The sequence below is a fragment of the Hyperolius riggenbachi genome, chromosome 2 (genome assembly GCF_040937935.1).
Source record: "Hyperolius riggenbachi isolate aHypRig1 chromosome 2, aHypRig1.pri, whole genome shotgun sequence".
Lineage (NCBI taxonomy): Eukaryota > Metazoa > Chordata > Amphibia > Anura > Hyperoliidae > Hyperolius > Hyperolius riggenbachi.
In genome coordinates this window covers 59,876,194-59,892,478 of record NC_090647.1, presented here as the reverse complement: position 1 = coordinate 59,892,478, position 16,285 = coordinate 59,876,194, and the positions used below count along the sequence as shown (strand labels likewise).

The window sequence follows — 16,285 nt, the reverse complement described above, 5'->3', positions numbered from 1 at the left end:
CCGCTGATGTCACCAGGAGTGTACTGAGCAGACACAGACCATACTGGGCCTGCGCTGTGCGCTCTTGATGACATCAGCGGGATCGAGGACACGGCAACGCAGGCGCAGTGGTTTTCAGACTTTAAAGTCTGAAATTCCAGAAGTGAACCGGAGGCGGGGCCAGAGCATCGGTGAGTGGCTGCGCCAACACAGGATGTCTGCGGGGGACCATTAGAAGCCCCGGGTAAGTTCAACTCATTTTCCCCTGACCCCCCTACAGTATCCCTTTAAAGCGAACAAATTTTTAATATTAAAAGCACATCTGTTGTGCGGGAGTAAAAAAAAATTGCGTGAAATTTACATGTACCCTTACACACCCAATGCAAAAATAGGACTCCGTCATACCCTAGTGGGTCCACAAACAACTTAGGAAGTCAAAGCATTGCCCTAATTCACATCATGCAGGTACAGAAATGAGAGCTTTAAGCAGAGGACAGACCATAGTCATATAGGACAGAGAGTATATTCATTAACCGTAGCCTACGGTTTTGGGGAAAAAAACACTAGGGTGCACTGGATCCCATTTTTTTTTTTACATTAATGTTAAAGGTACTTAGGACTGCATTATGCAGGCAAACACTCTTTTTGCTTTTTGGGTTCTTTGATATTGTGCACGACAGCAGGATTTTAAAACAAATCATCGGTGTTGAGTTCCCTGTAGGAAATTATGTAAAAGGTGTCCATAAATAGGGATGCCAATGCTTAGGAGAACTCATGGAGAAGCATGTGATCAGTTTGATCAGCTGATAGATTTGTAAGGCTCTGATTTGCTTTTCATGAACATGTGTTAAACCAGGAAGTCATCACAGCAGATCAGAACCTTACAAATCTATCAGCTGATCAAACTGATTCCATGCTTCTCTGTGAGTTCTTCTAAGCATTGCCATCCCTATCCATAATACTTCAGACGTGACTCTCCCCAATGCTCATGCCTCTTATTACCGTCACAGCCCTGACCACGGTTAAACGTGCGTACAGCAAACTGATATCCCCAAGGCCTTGTACACACAAGCCAATATTGAATTCTGATTCATGAAGGATGCAACTTAAGCCGCATCTACACGCGTAGATGCGGCCGCGATGCTCCTTATCAATCGAGCCGCTGATGCGGCTCGATTGATAAGATCCGACAGGACGGATCTTGCTTCCGCTGATTCCCTGCTCGCTCCCCGCTAGGGGACAATGGCAGGGAATCGAGCGGAAGATAAGCGGAGCGTTGCGGGGACGAGCGGGAATCGAGCAGGTATTGATGCCGGCGCACGCGCGGCGAGCGGGGACGCGGCGGGCACGCGGAAGAGGTGATCCGGCGGCTAATCGAGCCGCCGGATCGCTGCAATGTCCCATCGTGTAGATGGGGCTTAAGATGACTAGATTCCCCATGAACCAAAAGTAAATTCTTCAGCATACCAAGCTGAAAACATCAATATATGATCACTTTGAAGTATACCTGACCCTAGGCAAAGCTACTAAAGCACAGAGGCAAGTTCATGCTGGATTCGTACCAGGCCTAGGTCCACCTCACTGATCTTCTCTATGAGGCCTAGGTCCACCTCACTGATCTTCTCTATGAGGCCTAGGTCCACCTCACTGATATTCTCTATGAGGCCTAGGTCCACCTCACTGATATTCTTTATACGAGGCCTAGGTTCCGAGAGGGAGTTGTATGCCATCCACAACCAGCATGATGGTATTACGGAGAGGACCATGGATACCGGTGATGGCACACTGCTTGACTTCTAAGCAAGTTCAAAGGAAAAGCACACGTTACTGTGAAGTCTTATGGACACAATGTTCAAGGCATGCAGTGTACTGCTTTGAAAAGAGAATTAAGGAAACCAGTTATGATTTTTAAATAAAAACCAAAAAGGTCATAATAAAATCATCTGAAATTGGAACCTGTGATAATACAGGAAAAATATTGGCAGTAATTTTTTTTAAAAATGGGTTGAGTAGACCATGGCATTTTGTACGGCAATGTTTGATTTAAAGGACCACGATGACAAAAAAAACCTGAAAATGTTTACACGTACATACACGATGCACATTTGTCCCAGACTGTAAATAACTTAAAGCACACCTGACCTGGGAAAAATCCTGGGGTTTCTTCTATCCCCCGTAGTTTTTCAGATCTCTCTGTGTCCTCCGGGTCCCTCTGTTGTGCTGCAGCCTCCTCAGAAAGATCTGCGACTGGAGCTCCAGTCCTGGGCTATTACACATGCACCGCCCCATCTGTGTGCCTCCTCGAGCGCACTCTTATCGCCAGCTCTGTTCTCATATTCCCCCGGTGATGGGAGAGCCAATGAGGAGGAACACAGACGGGGCCGCGCTTGCACAGTGGCCCGCAAGTGGAGCTCCAATTGTAGATCTTTCAGAGGGGGCAGCAGAACAACGGAGGGGACCCGAAGGACACTGTGGGACCTGAAAGACTATCGGGGTCTGGAAGAAGCCCCAAGTAAATAAAAATCCACAATTCAAGTGTGCTGTAAAGTGTACCTGAGACGAAGGGGAAGGAAAAAAAAAGTATACATACCTGGGACTTCTTACAGTCTCCTCAAGGCTTATCGCTCTCTAGACGCCATCCTCCTCCGCCTACTGGATCTTCTGTAATTGGCCCCGGAAAGTCCACTGGTCGAAGGCATACTGCGCACGAATGACCCAGCCATGCTCCTATCGCCCTCCTTCTGCCTGTAGTGTGACGGAGGAGAGCAGGACTGCACCTGCACCAACTAGAGGACTTTTTCAGGGCTAGTTACAGAAGATTCAGGAGGCAGAGTACGGCGGCGGCGAGGGAGCAATAAGCCTTGAGGGGGCTGTAAGAAGCCCCAAATATGTATAATTCACCCCCTCCCCCTCCTGTCTTAGATGCACCTTAAAGAGAATCCGAGGCGGGGTTCTTACAGCGCAATCCCCATGCAGAGGCTGGATCTGCCCAGCCTCTGTTGCTATTTAGCTTCCCCCAAAGCCCCCCTGCACGCTGTGAGACCCCATAAAACACAGCCGCGCTTGTGCGGCTGTGTTTACCTCCTCTAATGTCAGTCTCTGCTCTCCCCCGCCTCCTGCATCGCTCCGGTCCCCGCCCGTGTCCCTTCCCTCCAATCAGCGGGGAGGGAAGGGACATGGGCGGGGACCGGAGCGATTCAAAAGGCGGGGGAGAGCGGAGACTGACATTAGGGAGATAAACACAGCCCGCTGCGACACGCTGCGTGTCGACAGCGCGGCTGTGATTAATGGGGTCTCACAGCGTGCAGGGGGGGTTTGGAGGAAGCTAAATAGCAACAGAGGCTGGGCTCTATAGGCAGACCCAGCCTCTGTGTGCAGATTGAGTTGTAAGAACCCCGCCTCGGGTTCTCTTTAAGTAGCTGTAGCATACAGTATTTATTATTTATCCAATGGATCTCAACCAACTACCAATGCTTTGAACTAGTCCATCTCCTCATGGGTGAGCTCAAGTTCCCCACTATGCTTTTCGCAAGCAATCCCTGGCAAGATTGCAGAAAGGTGGTGGCCAGCCAGCTTACTCACTGCAAACTATTATGGCACAGTCTTGAACTGTGCCATTGCTGTTCCGGGAGTGAAAATTAAAGGAAACCTACACAATCCCCCCATGAGGAGACTGACAAGTCCAAAATAAGTCAGTAAGAAATCCTGCACTCTCAGGTTATAGTATAAGCTGTAACCGAGAGCTCTATACAAAGTATGGTATAGTGCATGTACACTGGGACAAACCTATGTATGTGCGCATGTGTTTTTCAGTTTACCGTTTTCTGCCATAGTGCCCCTTTAACCACCTACACTGGCCCGCAGAAACCAACGATGCCCTAGATTTTTCTAGCCCAGCTCAGAGACATGAGAGGGAGGAGCTTCTTGGTTGCTAAGAAGCAAGAGCCAGTTCTTCCTGAAAATGTTCCACTTGGGTCCATGTGGCCCCAGGTTTTATCCGAATGAGTACAGCGGCTGCACTGGATCGCACAAACACACAAAGTCTACGTGGATTTGTATCTAAAAAGGCTTATTTAGCTTTTTAATCTTCCATCTCTATGCAATCCTGGCAGGACATCAGTAGCCTTCTTCAAAATCTTCTTCTAATGAAAAAAAAAAACCCAAAAAACAAGGTGGTTCCCACTTTCTTGCAAGACGACGATGTCTAAATGGGGTCGAATCCTGTAAAACAAAGCAATGCTTTATTACAATGCAATGCAAATGAACCGTCAATTTTTTTTTTTATATTATCATAATTCGTTTTCCTGGTTGAACTCAATGGAGTAATGTATTTTTTTTTTCAACAAAACAGACTGTAACTATCAGAATAGTTGGGTAATAGGTAATATTTAGGCTTAGTTCACACATTTCCATTGCTAAGCAACCAGTATTTCCCTGTGTGCATATGTATTTCTATAAAAAAAAAACCAGGGCTGTGAAGTCAGTACAAAAGTCTTCCGACTGACTCCTCAGTTTATAAAACCACCGACTGACTCCAGGTACCCAAAATTGCTCCGACGTCTAATTTCTACAAAAGCTATGGATTTGACTATGACTCCTCACTTTATTGAAACGACTCCGACTCCAGGTACCCAAAATTACTCTGACTCCACAGCCCTGAAAAAAACAACATTTAGCCCATTAGTGGGTGTGGTCATAAATTACGGCAGTTGGTGCTGTCTTGTTTTGTCATGTCTGCCAGTAGTAAAGATGATTACGTGCAGCCTCATTGTGGATTAAATAACATGAACAAACGACATGGCGAAAATCAATCCTTTTTTGATCTTTCTTCTACTTTTTAACTGCTCACTTTGCAATGTTTCGATTTATTTTTTTCTCCTTTTTTGCAGATTACTTTGTCTGTGAAGTTTTTTAAAGTAGTTTGCAAGTCCAAAAAGTGTGGGTACCCCTGAATCAACGTCTCCTGCACCAGAAAAAAGTTTAGCAGTGAAAGCTGCCTTATTGTTCTTTAGACCATGGATAAATGAGAGCCCGAGGTGGGCTCAAAAAAATAAAAGTAGGCTACCTGATCCGCAGGGCTGAGCGGATCAGGTAGTCGCAAAAAACTGTCGCTCTCGTGGGCCCGCAATGGCCCACTTTCACTTGTGTTACACCTGGGTCACGACGCTGCGCTGAGAGACTGTGTGTCTCTCATAGCGTGCAGGGAGGCGGGGAAGCAGCAGGAGGCGTGGCCAGGGGAGAGAGCTGTCCAATGGCAGCTCAGGTAACCCTGTAGGAACGCCCCTGGCGGGTGTTTTAAACAGAATTCCTCTCCCCTTTGTTTACCTCTGAGTTAGCGACAAATCATGTCGCTAAACTCTGGGGGCTATAGCGGTGCGGTGAGGGGAGGCAGAAAGCGGCAGTTGGGGGACACAGCGCCATGTCATTAGGCAGAGAACATGGCTCTGTGCCCCATCTGCCCCCCGAAGAGCCACCTCAGGTTCTCAGTGTTCTCCCCAGGCTCTTAGCCGGGTGCTCCACCCGGCTAGTTTTGGTGAGCACCCGGCTGTTATCAGCTCACCTCCTCCTATGCTGTAAGCAGAGTTTCACACAGAAGCACCGGCCCTGCATTCTCTCATCTCGCCCCACCCGGCTACTTTTTCCTGCCACCCGGCTACTTTTTCATGCCACCCAGCTGGAAAAAAATTCTGAGAACACTGAAAGTGATCGGGATCAAAATCAGATACATACCCTAAGAGAGCAAAGCCTCTGGATCCTACTGAGGCTTCCCCCCGTTGTTGAGCGCGGCTTCCCTTCACATTGGGGCCGCGCAGCTCTTCTTCCTGAAGCAGGGATGGGCTGGGTTGGCTATTGCATGGCCACGCTGGAGGAAGAAGAGCTCCATTGCCCCGATATGGTTGGCGACAATGCACTGTCGATAACCTTCTAGGGCGGGGCTTTTCAACCCTGTCCTCAAGTACCACCAACAGTGCATGTTTTGTGGAAATCCAGAGAGGTAGTTAATCAGCTCTGCTGAGACACTAATTACCCGACCTGCGTATGTTTGTGGTTTCCTCCAAAACATGTACTGATGGTGGTACTTGAGGACAGGGTTGAAAAGCCCTGCTCTAAGAGGCCACACTCAGCGATGAGGACATCAGAGCGGTGAGGGAAGTCTCAATAGGATCCCGAGGCTTCCTTCTCTTTAGGCAAGTATCTAATTTTGTACCCGGGTACTCTTTAACCTCCTTTTTTGGCTCGGATACTCTTTAACCTCCTTAGCGGTAACCCCGTGCTGGACACAGGGTAAGCCGCCGTGGAGGATTTCTCAGGCCCTGCTGGGCCGATTTGCATATTATTTTTTTTATACACATAAGATCGCCGCCGATTTGCCACTACCCGCCGCGTCAGAGGGTGCCCCCCCCCCGAGACCCGTGCGCTGCCTGGCCAATCAGTACCAGGAAGCACTGAGGGGTGGATCGGGACTCCCTCTGACGTCACGACTTTGATGACATCATCGCGCCCGTCGCCATGACGACGGGGGAAGCCCTCATGGAAATCCCGTTCAGAACAGGATTTCCGGATCGGCATACGCGCCGGCGGCGATCAAACTGTACGGGGGGACGCCGCAGGGAGGGGGGAAGCATGTAGCTAGCACTAGGCTAGCTACATGCTGAAAAAAAAAGAAAAGGTTAAAAAAACCCTCATCATACCACCAGGGAGGTTAAAGAGAATCTGTACTCTAAAATTATTACAATAAAAAGCATACCATTCTATTCATTATGTTCTCCTGGAACTCTCTGTGCTGTTTCTGCCATTTCCTCTGTGATCCTGGCTTGACCAGTTTTAGGCAGCGTTTACAAACAAAAGACATGGCTGCTAACCAGTGTGATAGGCTGGATAGGCTGAGAGGAGCTCAGTCTGTGACTCATACGGGGGGCGTGAAGCGGGTGTGTATAACTTCTATCCTATCACAAGCAGAGCAGCAAATTCCTGCCTGAGCCCGACAAAGCCGTCAGAGGAAAGAAGATTAGATTATATAACAGAGATAATACAGCCACTGTGCAACTAGGAAAGGCCACAGTAAGACAGACCACATTAGAACAGGTATAGAAACTTATAGAAGAAATAAGGCTAAAAATGTTGTAACAGAGCCTCTTTAAAGAGAACCCGAGGTGGGTTTGAAGAATATTATCTGCATACAGAGGCTGGATCTGCCTATATTGCCCAGCCTCTGTTGCTATCCCAACATTCTTCAAACACACCTCGGGTTCTCTTTAAGGCTTGTACACACGTCCAAACAATTTGCCCAACCTATCTTCTAAACTTGGTCTGATGGAATATAGGTTTTGATTGCGGGCATGTTGTGCAGTTTGTTGTTTACATTGTGCACGTAGTATCTAAGCAAGTTAGATGTTTAGCGCGTGTGTACGTACTTGTCATGTAAACAACTTGTTGTACGATTGGTTATATTGTGTCATTGGTTGTGTATTATGTTGGACGTGTGTATGAGCCTTTAGAAATATTATTATTTAGAATTCATATAGCACCTACATCTTCCACAGCACTGTACAGAGTATATAGTCTTGTCACTAACTGTCACTCAGAGGAGCTCACAATCTAATTTCTTCCATAGTCTAGGGCAGGGGTAGGGAACTTTGGCTCTCCAGCTGTGATAAAACTACAAATCCCAGCATGCATTTGCCTTTATTAATCATGACTGTGGCTGTCAGACTCCTGCAATGCATTGTGGGACTTGTAGTTTCTTAACAGCTGGAGAGCCAAGGTTCCCTACCCCTGGTCTAGGGCCAATTTTGAGGAAAGCCAATTATCTGTATGTTTTTGGGATGTGGAAGGAAACTGGAGTGCCCAGAGGAAACCCAGGCAGACACAGGGAAAACATACAAACTCCATGCAGATGTGGCCTGGCTGAGAATTGAACCATGGACCCAGCGCTGCAAGGTGAGAGTACTAACCACTACGCCACCGTGTTGCCCTATCTGTAACACTCAGCCCTTGTATATGTCATACCTACCCAATTCCTTCAGTATCTGCTCAGACACTATCTCCTTTGCCCGCTGGTACTGCTCCTCGGAAGTAAGCTGGGCTGCCTGCAGCCATCCATATCCCGTGAATGGAGAAGGACAGCCAGGAATGGTGACCCGATAGTAAAACCTGAGAACTCCACTGCCTTCCATGACCAGCGGCTGAAGATAGAAAGTAGGCTGGCCAAGCTTCCTCTGCTCACAGATGACTTGTAGATCCTGAGCGTTGCTGCCACTGCTAGAGCTGCTACTGCTGCTGCTGCAAATCTCTGGATGGGCTGTGTGGGGTTGCCGGAGCTTGTGAGAAAGCATCTTCTGCCTCATCTGGTACTTCAGCCAATCAACATTTATGGGGCATCCATGCAGTAGGCGTGCACCTGGGAAGGAGAGGAAGCAGCCCATCAGAAATAGGCCATTTGCACACGGCAACCTACAGCTAGTAATGCAAGAGATGTACAGCCGCTGCTTAAAGAGGAGCTGTCAGCCATACTATCTCAGAAAATAAAAACACATATACAAGTAGATAAATACTTGCTCTACTTACATATGTATTGCACTGTCCACGTTTCGATTTTAGTGATTTTTCTACAGTAAAAAAAATGAGAAAATCCTTCTTATCATTTCCCATTTTAACTGTGGCTATTTTGAAGCCAATCCTGATGTCATTTCCTCCCTTACTCCCCTCTGCCTGATTGTGTATGCATTGCCCGCCCTCCACTATAGAAAGTGCATTGTCTCAGCCAGGGGTCTAGTCCTCAGAAAAGAAGTGAGTGGACTCACTCGGGAAACCCCTAAAAATGGGTGTGGTCACGTAATAACATGGGCGTGGTCAAGCATAACATGGGTGTGGTCATGGGTGGGGCCAAATATACATGACCTTAGCAGTGATGTAAAAGGTCTGCCGAGGAAGTTTGAGCTCTGCCGTAGTGTATCCCCCAAAAATAGATGTAATTTGACAGCATTTCACCAAAAAGACACATAATCTGGTAGAAGTTCCTCCAAAATACAGATAATATGGAAGTGGTTCCCCTAAAATAGACAATGTAGAAGCAGCAGTTCCCCCAACATACACATAATTTGGAAGCAGTTCCCCAAAATATGCGAAACCTGGCAGCGGATCACCCAAAATACACGCAACACCCAAAAGACATATAATCTGGCAGTAGTGGTCCCCCAAACATACACAATCTGGCAGCAGTTCCCCAAAATACACGTAATCTGGCAGCAGCCGTTCCCCTAACATACATATAATCTGGCAGCTGTTCCCCAAAATACATAACAGCAGTTCCACAAAAATGCAGATAATCTGACAGCAGTTCCCCCAAAATAGGTACCCCCAGCATAGGTAGCCAGGTCTATAGGTGTCCCCAGTATAAGTAGCCATGAGTAAAGTAGTCCCCAGTATATGTAGCCAGAGGTATAGTTGCCTAGTATATGTAGCCAGGGGTATATGTGCCCAGTATATGTAGTCAGGGGTTTAGTAGTCCCCAGTATATGTAGCCAGAGGTATAGGTGTCCAGTATATGTAGCCAGGGGTATATGCGCCCAGTATATGTAGCCAGGGGTATGTGTCCCCAGTATATGTAGCCATGGGTATATGTCCCAGTATATGTAGCCAGAGGTATATGTGCCCAGTATATATAGCCAGGGGTATATGTGCCCAGCATATGTAGTCAGGGGTATATGTCTCAGTATATGTAGGCAGGGGTATATGTGCCCAGTATATATGTAGTCAGGGGTATATGTGCCCCAGTATATATAGCCAGGGGTACATGTGCCCCAGTATATATAGCCAGGGGTATATGTGCCCAGTATATGTAGTCAAGGGGTATATGTGCCCAGTATATGTAGTCAGAGGGTATATGTGCCCAGTATATGTAGTCAAAGGGTATATGTGCCCATTATATGTAGTCAGGGGTATATGTGCCCAGTATATATGTAGGTATATGTCCCCAGAATAGGTAGTCAGGTGTCCCCCCCCCCCCCAGCAGGAGGGGAGCAGAGAAGAGGGAGAGCTGTGTGGACGGTGGAGAAGGGGGGCCATTCCCCCCCCCTTTCCCTCACCTTAGGGTGCTCTCCCTCCCTCGCTGTCCCCTCCAGAAGTAGCGTGCGGGCAGCGGGTGGGACTTACCTCTCCCCGTTCCGGCGCGAGCATTCCACTGCCGCTAGTCTGGTCTGGTCCAGACCAGTGCAGCGGTACGCAGATCTGAAGCCAGAATGAGGAGAGGTAAGTCCCGCCCGCTGCCGGCACGTTACTTCTGGAGGGGACAGCGAGGGAGGGAGAGCACCCTAAGGTGAGGGAAGGGGGGGGGGAGATGGCCCCCTTCTCCACCGCTGCTCACAGCTCTCCCTCTTCTCTGCGCTGCCCCCTCCACACGCCAGGGTGGGCGGCGTCCACGCTGTGGAAATAGTAAGTGGACACCGACCAACTGCGTCCACGCCCCACTCGACCCCGTGTCTCAGCATTAGAAATATTGGCCAATCTGTGAGGAACAGAGGTGTGTGTGGTAGGGGAAAACAGGAGGGAAAGAGGATTCAACCAATCAGGCTGCATTAGTTAAGTCTGAGGGGAAAGAAGAGAAGCAAAGAAGGACAACCCAGCATGCCCTGCAACTTCCTTTGTGTGCACCAAATAAGAGTCAAGTAAACTGGGAAATGATCATTTATCCACAAGAAAAGTAATCGTGATTTTAACTTTTGGATTGCCTGGACTACCTGCCTTATTACTCTTTACCAGATAAAAATAAAGAATTGATTTTATGGCCGACAGTTAAAACTTAAAATACTTAGTGAAGTAGAGGAAAGCGTCTGGATTTCCCTCCAAGTGCTTGTGAACCCCCCACCTTGTGAGTGCTGCATGCTCACCTGTAGCGTCGGCACAAATTGTCACCTCCTATGGAGTACCGCGTGCCACAGCCACATGTACTGATGTCACGTCCCGCCAGTGTTGCGTGTTGCAGTGTGTGGGCAGGCAATAGATCCCTCTCTGCTCAAGCAGAACCACAGGTGTATGGCTGCCTTAACCAGTTCGGCCTATCTGGACGAGCTTCCTCGTCCAGATAGGCACTGCTGCTGCCGCCGGCTGGTGCGCGCGATCGGGCGCACCCCCGCGCGCACTCCCGCTGCCCGCCGCTAGCCCCCCGATCAGTGAATGGGAATATAATTCCCATTCACCGATCTAACTTCCCCGCAGAAATACCGACGCTTTCTATCCAGAGAGCGCGGTATTTCTGCCCCCAGGAAACTTCTCCCCAGCATTTTAGTTCCTGGATGCGAGATCGTTCGCATCCAGGACTTTTTTCACTGTGGCCATCTTGTGGCCAAATAGTATACTGCACCCACATACATTTAGTTACATAGTTATTTTGGTTGAAAAAAGACATACGTCCATCGAGTTCAACCAGTATACAGTACAACACCAGCCTGCTCCCTCACATATCCCTGTTGATCCAGAGGAAGGCGAAAAAACCCTTACAAGGCATGGTCCAATTAGCCCCTAAAGGGAAAAATTCCTTCCCGACTCCAGATGGCAATCAGATAAAATCCCTGGATCAACATCATTAGGCATTACCTAGTAATTGTAGCCATGGATGTCTTTCAACGCAAGGAAAGCATCTAAGCCCCCTTTAAATGCAGGTATAGAGTTTGCCATAACGACTTCCTGTGGCAATGCATTCCACATCTTAATCACTCTTACTGTAAAGAACCCTTTCCTAAATAAATGGCTAAAACATTTTTCCTCCATGCGCAGATCATGTCCTCTAGTCCTTTGAGAAGGCCTAGGGACAAAAAGCTCATCCGCCAAGGTATTATATTGCCCTCTGATGTATTTATACATGTTAATTAGATCCCCTCTAAGGCGTCTTTTCTCTAGACTAAATAAACCCAGTTTATCTAACCTTTCTCGATAAGTGAGACCTTCCATCCCACACATCAATTTTGTTGCTCGTCTCTGCACCTGCTCTAAAACTGCAATATCTTTTTTGTAATGTGGTGCCCAGAACTGAATTCCATATTCCAGATGTGGCCTTACTAGAGAGTTAAACAGGGGCAATATTATGCTAGCATCTCGAGTTTTTATTTCCCTTTTAATGCATCCCAAAATTTTGTTAGCTTTAGCTGCAGCTGCTTGGCATTGAGTACGATTATTTAACTTGTTGTCAATGAGTACTCCTAAGTCCTTCTCCAAGTTTGATGTCCCCAACTGTATCCCATTTATTTTGTATGGTGCTAGACCATTAGTACGTCCAAAATGCATGACCTTACATTTGTCAACATTGAATTTCATCTGCCATGTATGTGCCCATATAGCCATCCTATCCAGATCCTGTTGCAATATGACACTATCTTCCTGAGAGTTAATGATTCTGCACAATTTTGTATCATCTGCAAAAATAGCAACATTGCTCACTACTGCATCTACTAGGTCATTAATAAATAAATTGAAGAGCACTGGACCCAGAACAGACCCCTGTGGGACCCCACTGCTAACAGTCTCCCATTTTGAGTATGATCCATTGACCACAACTCTTTGTTTTCTGTCCATTAGCCAGTTCCCTATCCATGAACACAGACTCTTCCCCAGTCCTTGCATCCTCAACTTTTGCACCAGACTTTTGTGGGGAACAGTGTCGAAGGCCTTTGCAAAGTCCAAGTATATCACATCTACAGCATTCCCAATATCCATATTAGCATTCACTACCTCATAAAAGCTGAGCATGTTAGTCAAACAGGACCTGTCTTTAGTAAACCCATGTTGATGCTGAGAAATAAGATTATTTTCTACTATGAAGTCATGTATAGTATCTCTTAGTAACCCCTCAAATAGTTTGCATACAACTGATGTTAAACTTACAGGTCTATAATTTCCTGGATCAGATTTTTTGCCCTTCTTAAATAATGGGAAAACGTGGGCTGTACGCCAATCCACTGGGACTCTGCCAGTTGCAAGAGAGTCACAAAAGATAAGATAAAGGGGTTTATCTATAACTGAACTTAATTCCCTTAGGACCCGAGGATGCATGCCATCCGGGCCAGGTGCCTTGTCTATTTTTAATTTATTTAGTCTTGCCTTCACTTCTTCCTGCGTTAAGTATTTAATATTACAGTTAGAAGATTGAGACTCTTCCGCCTCTGTAGTTTGCAATTTTTAATAAAAAAAAAAAATATTATTTTACATTTAAAATTACCAGTTTCCCTCCCACACCAAAAATTACCCACACACTTTTTTTTATTAAAAAAAATAAAATAAAAAATACAATTAAAAAACAAAACAAAAACAACATAAATAGTTACCCAAGGTTCTGAACTTTTTAAATATGCATGTCAAGAGAATATGTTATTATATTATTTAAAATTATAAGCTTATAAATAGTGATGGACGCAAATTGAAAAATTGCACCTTTATTTCTAAAGGAAATATCGGCACCATAAATTGTGATAGGGACATCGTTTAAACGGTGTAATAACAGATGGGCAAATAAAATACATGAGTTTTAATTACGGTAGCGTATATTAATTTCAAACTATAATGGCCAAAAACTGAGAAATAATGAATTTTTTTCATTTCTTTCTTAATCTTCCTGTTAAAATAGATTTAGAAAAAAATAATTCTTAGCAAAATGTACTACCCAAGGAAAGCCTAATTAGTGGCGGAAAAAACAAGATATAGATCAATTCATTGTGATAAGTAGCAATAAAGTTATAGGCGAATGAATGGGAGGTGAACGTTGCTCGGATGCATGAGATTTTCGGACTGCGGTGCTGAACCGGTTAACCTTACTAACAGAGGAGTTTGCACAGCTTCAAAAAAAGTTTTCTGACCTAAATTAATTATCATAAAAACAGCAGCTATGACCTCGTATTAATTATACGAGGTTAATTAATTAATCATATTAATTAAACTGTAGCTGGAGTAAGATGACCTCCTCACTGCGGAGGTGAAGCACTAGTTGGAGTACCCCTGACGAAGCCCCCAATTTTAGGGGAGGTGAAACATGTAAACATTTTTGTTGGGTTGTGTAACCGTATCTGTCTTGCAGTGTGAAGTGAGGTTAAACCCCAGTGACCTTAACATGGGGGGAGGGGGGTCTACTGCTACCATTACCTCAATCTACTGCTATGACATTTTCACAAGTAAGGTTTTTTAACAACCTATAATTTTAATATAGTTATTAAAAGTTAACAACCTTTAGTCTCCTCCAGACTTAGGTTATCTCTTCTGCATTGAGGTAGTACCAGTACCATTGGAGAAAGTAATGTACCAGTGCATCTTACATTACTCACACCCTTGGGATCTGACCACTTCCTGCTAGTCATCCTCCTGTCCTCCGGTGACGCTCTATCTCAATGCTGAGATAACCGTCTTTCATCATGTGACAGATGACAATCTCAGCACAGAGCTGGGGAGCAACATGTAGCTCTGGGTTAACGTTAATTGCTGCTAAAAGTAACCCCCGAGCTACACTCGGGAATACCGCCGAGGGGGTTAACCCTTGCACTGAAAATTCATCAAATAAAGTCAACACGGGCAAGTTCTGAGCAGGCGCTATATTTTTATCTCACGATGCCTCACGCCTGCTCAGGTGCCATTTATGGTAGAGAAGCGGTGCAGACAATCATCACCCACCTTCACAGAGAGTTTTCTTTGCCAGTGCGGCTTGCTTGTGAGAATTATACTTCACAATGGCTACATTCTTGGATTCTGCCGTTGGGCTGGCAAAGAGGGAGACGCTCTCCACGCCGGCAGTCTTCCCATGAAGGACGTTAGTCAGCGTGCTTTGGTTTACATTACAGGGAATGCCGTCTACCATGAGCTCGCACTTCTCCGTGCTCCTGCGGACCGTTATCTTGTAGCCTTGCTGTATGTCGTAGCTGTTCAGTCTGACAATGGCCAGGCCGGCCTCGCGCCTGGTGGCATAGCGGGCATAGGCAAAGCCCCGGTTCAGGCCGCTGAAAGTCATCATTAATCGGAACTCATACAGGCTTCCAACTGCGCCAAAAAGAGGGATCAGCTTGTCCTCGTACATCTCTTGTGGGAGGCCACTAATGAACACTTCAGTTCCATAGGGAGGCGCTTCCCCGACCCAACCTGCCAAGAGGAGAACAGAACACTCTAGAAAAAATGATACCGAACATGCTGTCCACATGTGATGGCAACGCTTACTGATTTCTTAATGACATGCAGTTTTTTTCTGGCATTGACAAGAGATAGGACATTGTGCCATGCCTTCAACCCATTAGCAGCTTCAATACAGTTATCTCGTTCGAGACAAGTGCACTGCTTTTAGCCTCAGTCTGCAGAACTCATGCTGAAAATTATTGGAATTCTTTGAAGTCACTCTGCTAGCAGAAAATATAGAAACTAAAAAGCATGAGTCCTCTGTTATCTCACACTGCCCCCTAGTGACAAGTGGCCATAAATACAATAAATACAGCAGTACTAATTTGAAGCAAGTAATTAAAAAAATGTGTTAAAGAGAACCCGAGGCGGGGTTCTTACAACTCAATCTGCACACAGAGGCTGGGTCTGCCTATAGAGCCCAGCCTCTGTTGCTATTTAGCTTCCCCCAAAGCCCCCCCTGCGCTCTGTGAGACCCCATTAATCACAGCCGCGCTGTTGACACACAGCGTGTCATAGCGGGCTGTGTTTCTCTCTCTAATGTCAGTCTCTGCTCTCCCCGCCTTCTGAATTGCTCCGGTCCCCGCCCACGTCCCTTCCCTCGCCGCTAATTGGAGGGAAGGGACGCGGGCGGGGACCGCAGCGATGCAGGATGCGGGGGAGAGCGGAGACTGACATTAGTGAGGTAAACACAGCCGCACAGCGCGGCAGTGATTAATGGGGTCTCACAGCGCGCAGGGGGGCTTTGGGGGAAGCTAAATAGCAACAAAGGCTGGGCTCTATAGACAGACCCAGCCTCTGTACGGGGATTGCGTTGTAAGAACCCTGCCTCGGGTTCTCTTTAAGATCAACTGGCCAGGAGCACTTGCAAGCCACTAAATAAATTGGCTGCTAAAGGGTTAAAGACCACTATCAAGAAAATGATTATGTCTTCCAGAACAGTGTTTTGATAGCACATACAGTAAAGAGTAAATGTTTATGTATAATTTTTTAAGATGTTTTAATTACCAAATAAAATGATTACCATATTACCGCAAGGGGAACAAGTCTGTGTTTTACTGAACTAATAATACATATTCGGGCCAGGGCCAGGTAAAATACAAAACAGCCCCGCAAGAAAACAGTGATCCCCACTACCCCTTCAGAGTATAATTGTGGCAGA

General features: G+C 46.4%; 1 protein-coding gene across 1 annotated transcript in view; it reads right to left on the bottom strand.

Moving 5' to 3' along the window:
- Positions 1-3,404: 3,404 nt before the first annotated feature.
- The window catches only part of LOC137543855 (dead end protein homolog 1-like), a 30,999-nt gene continuing 18,118 nt past the window's right edge, over positions 3,405-16,285 (bottom strand). The window contains exons 3-5 of the mRNA XM_068264927.1: positions 14,632-15,093; positions 7,994-8,380; positions 3,405-4,200 (exon numbers count right to left, since the gene is read on the bottom strand). Of these exons, the coding sequence (XP_068121028.1) occupies positions 4,184-4,200; positions 7,994-8,380; positions 14,632-15,093 (866 nt within the window). The 3' untranslated portion in view covers positions 3,405-4,183. The remainder of the gene's footprint in view (positions 4,201-7,993; positions 8,381-14,631; positions 15,094-16,285) is intronic.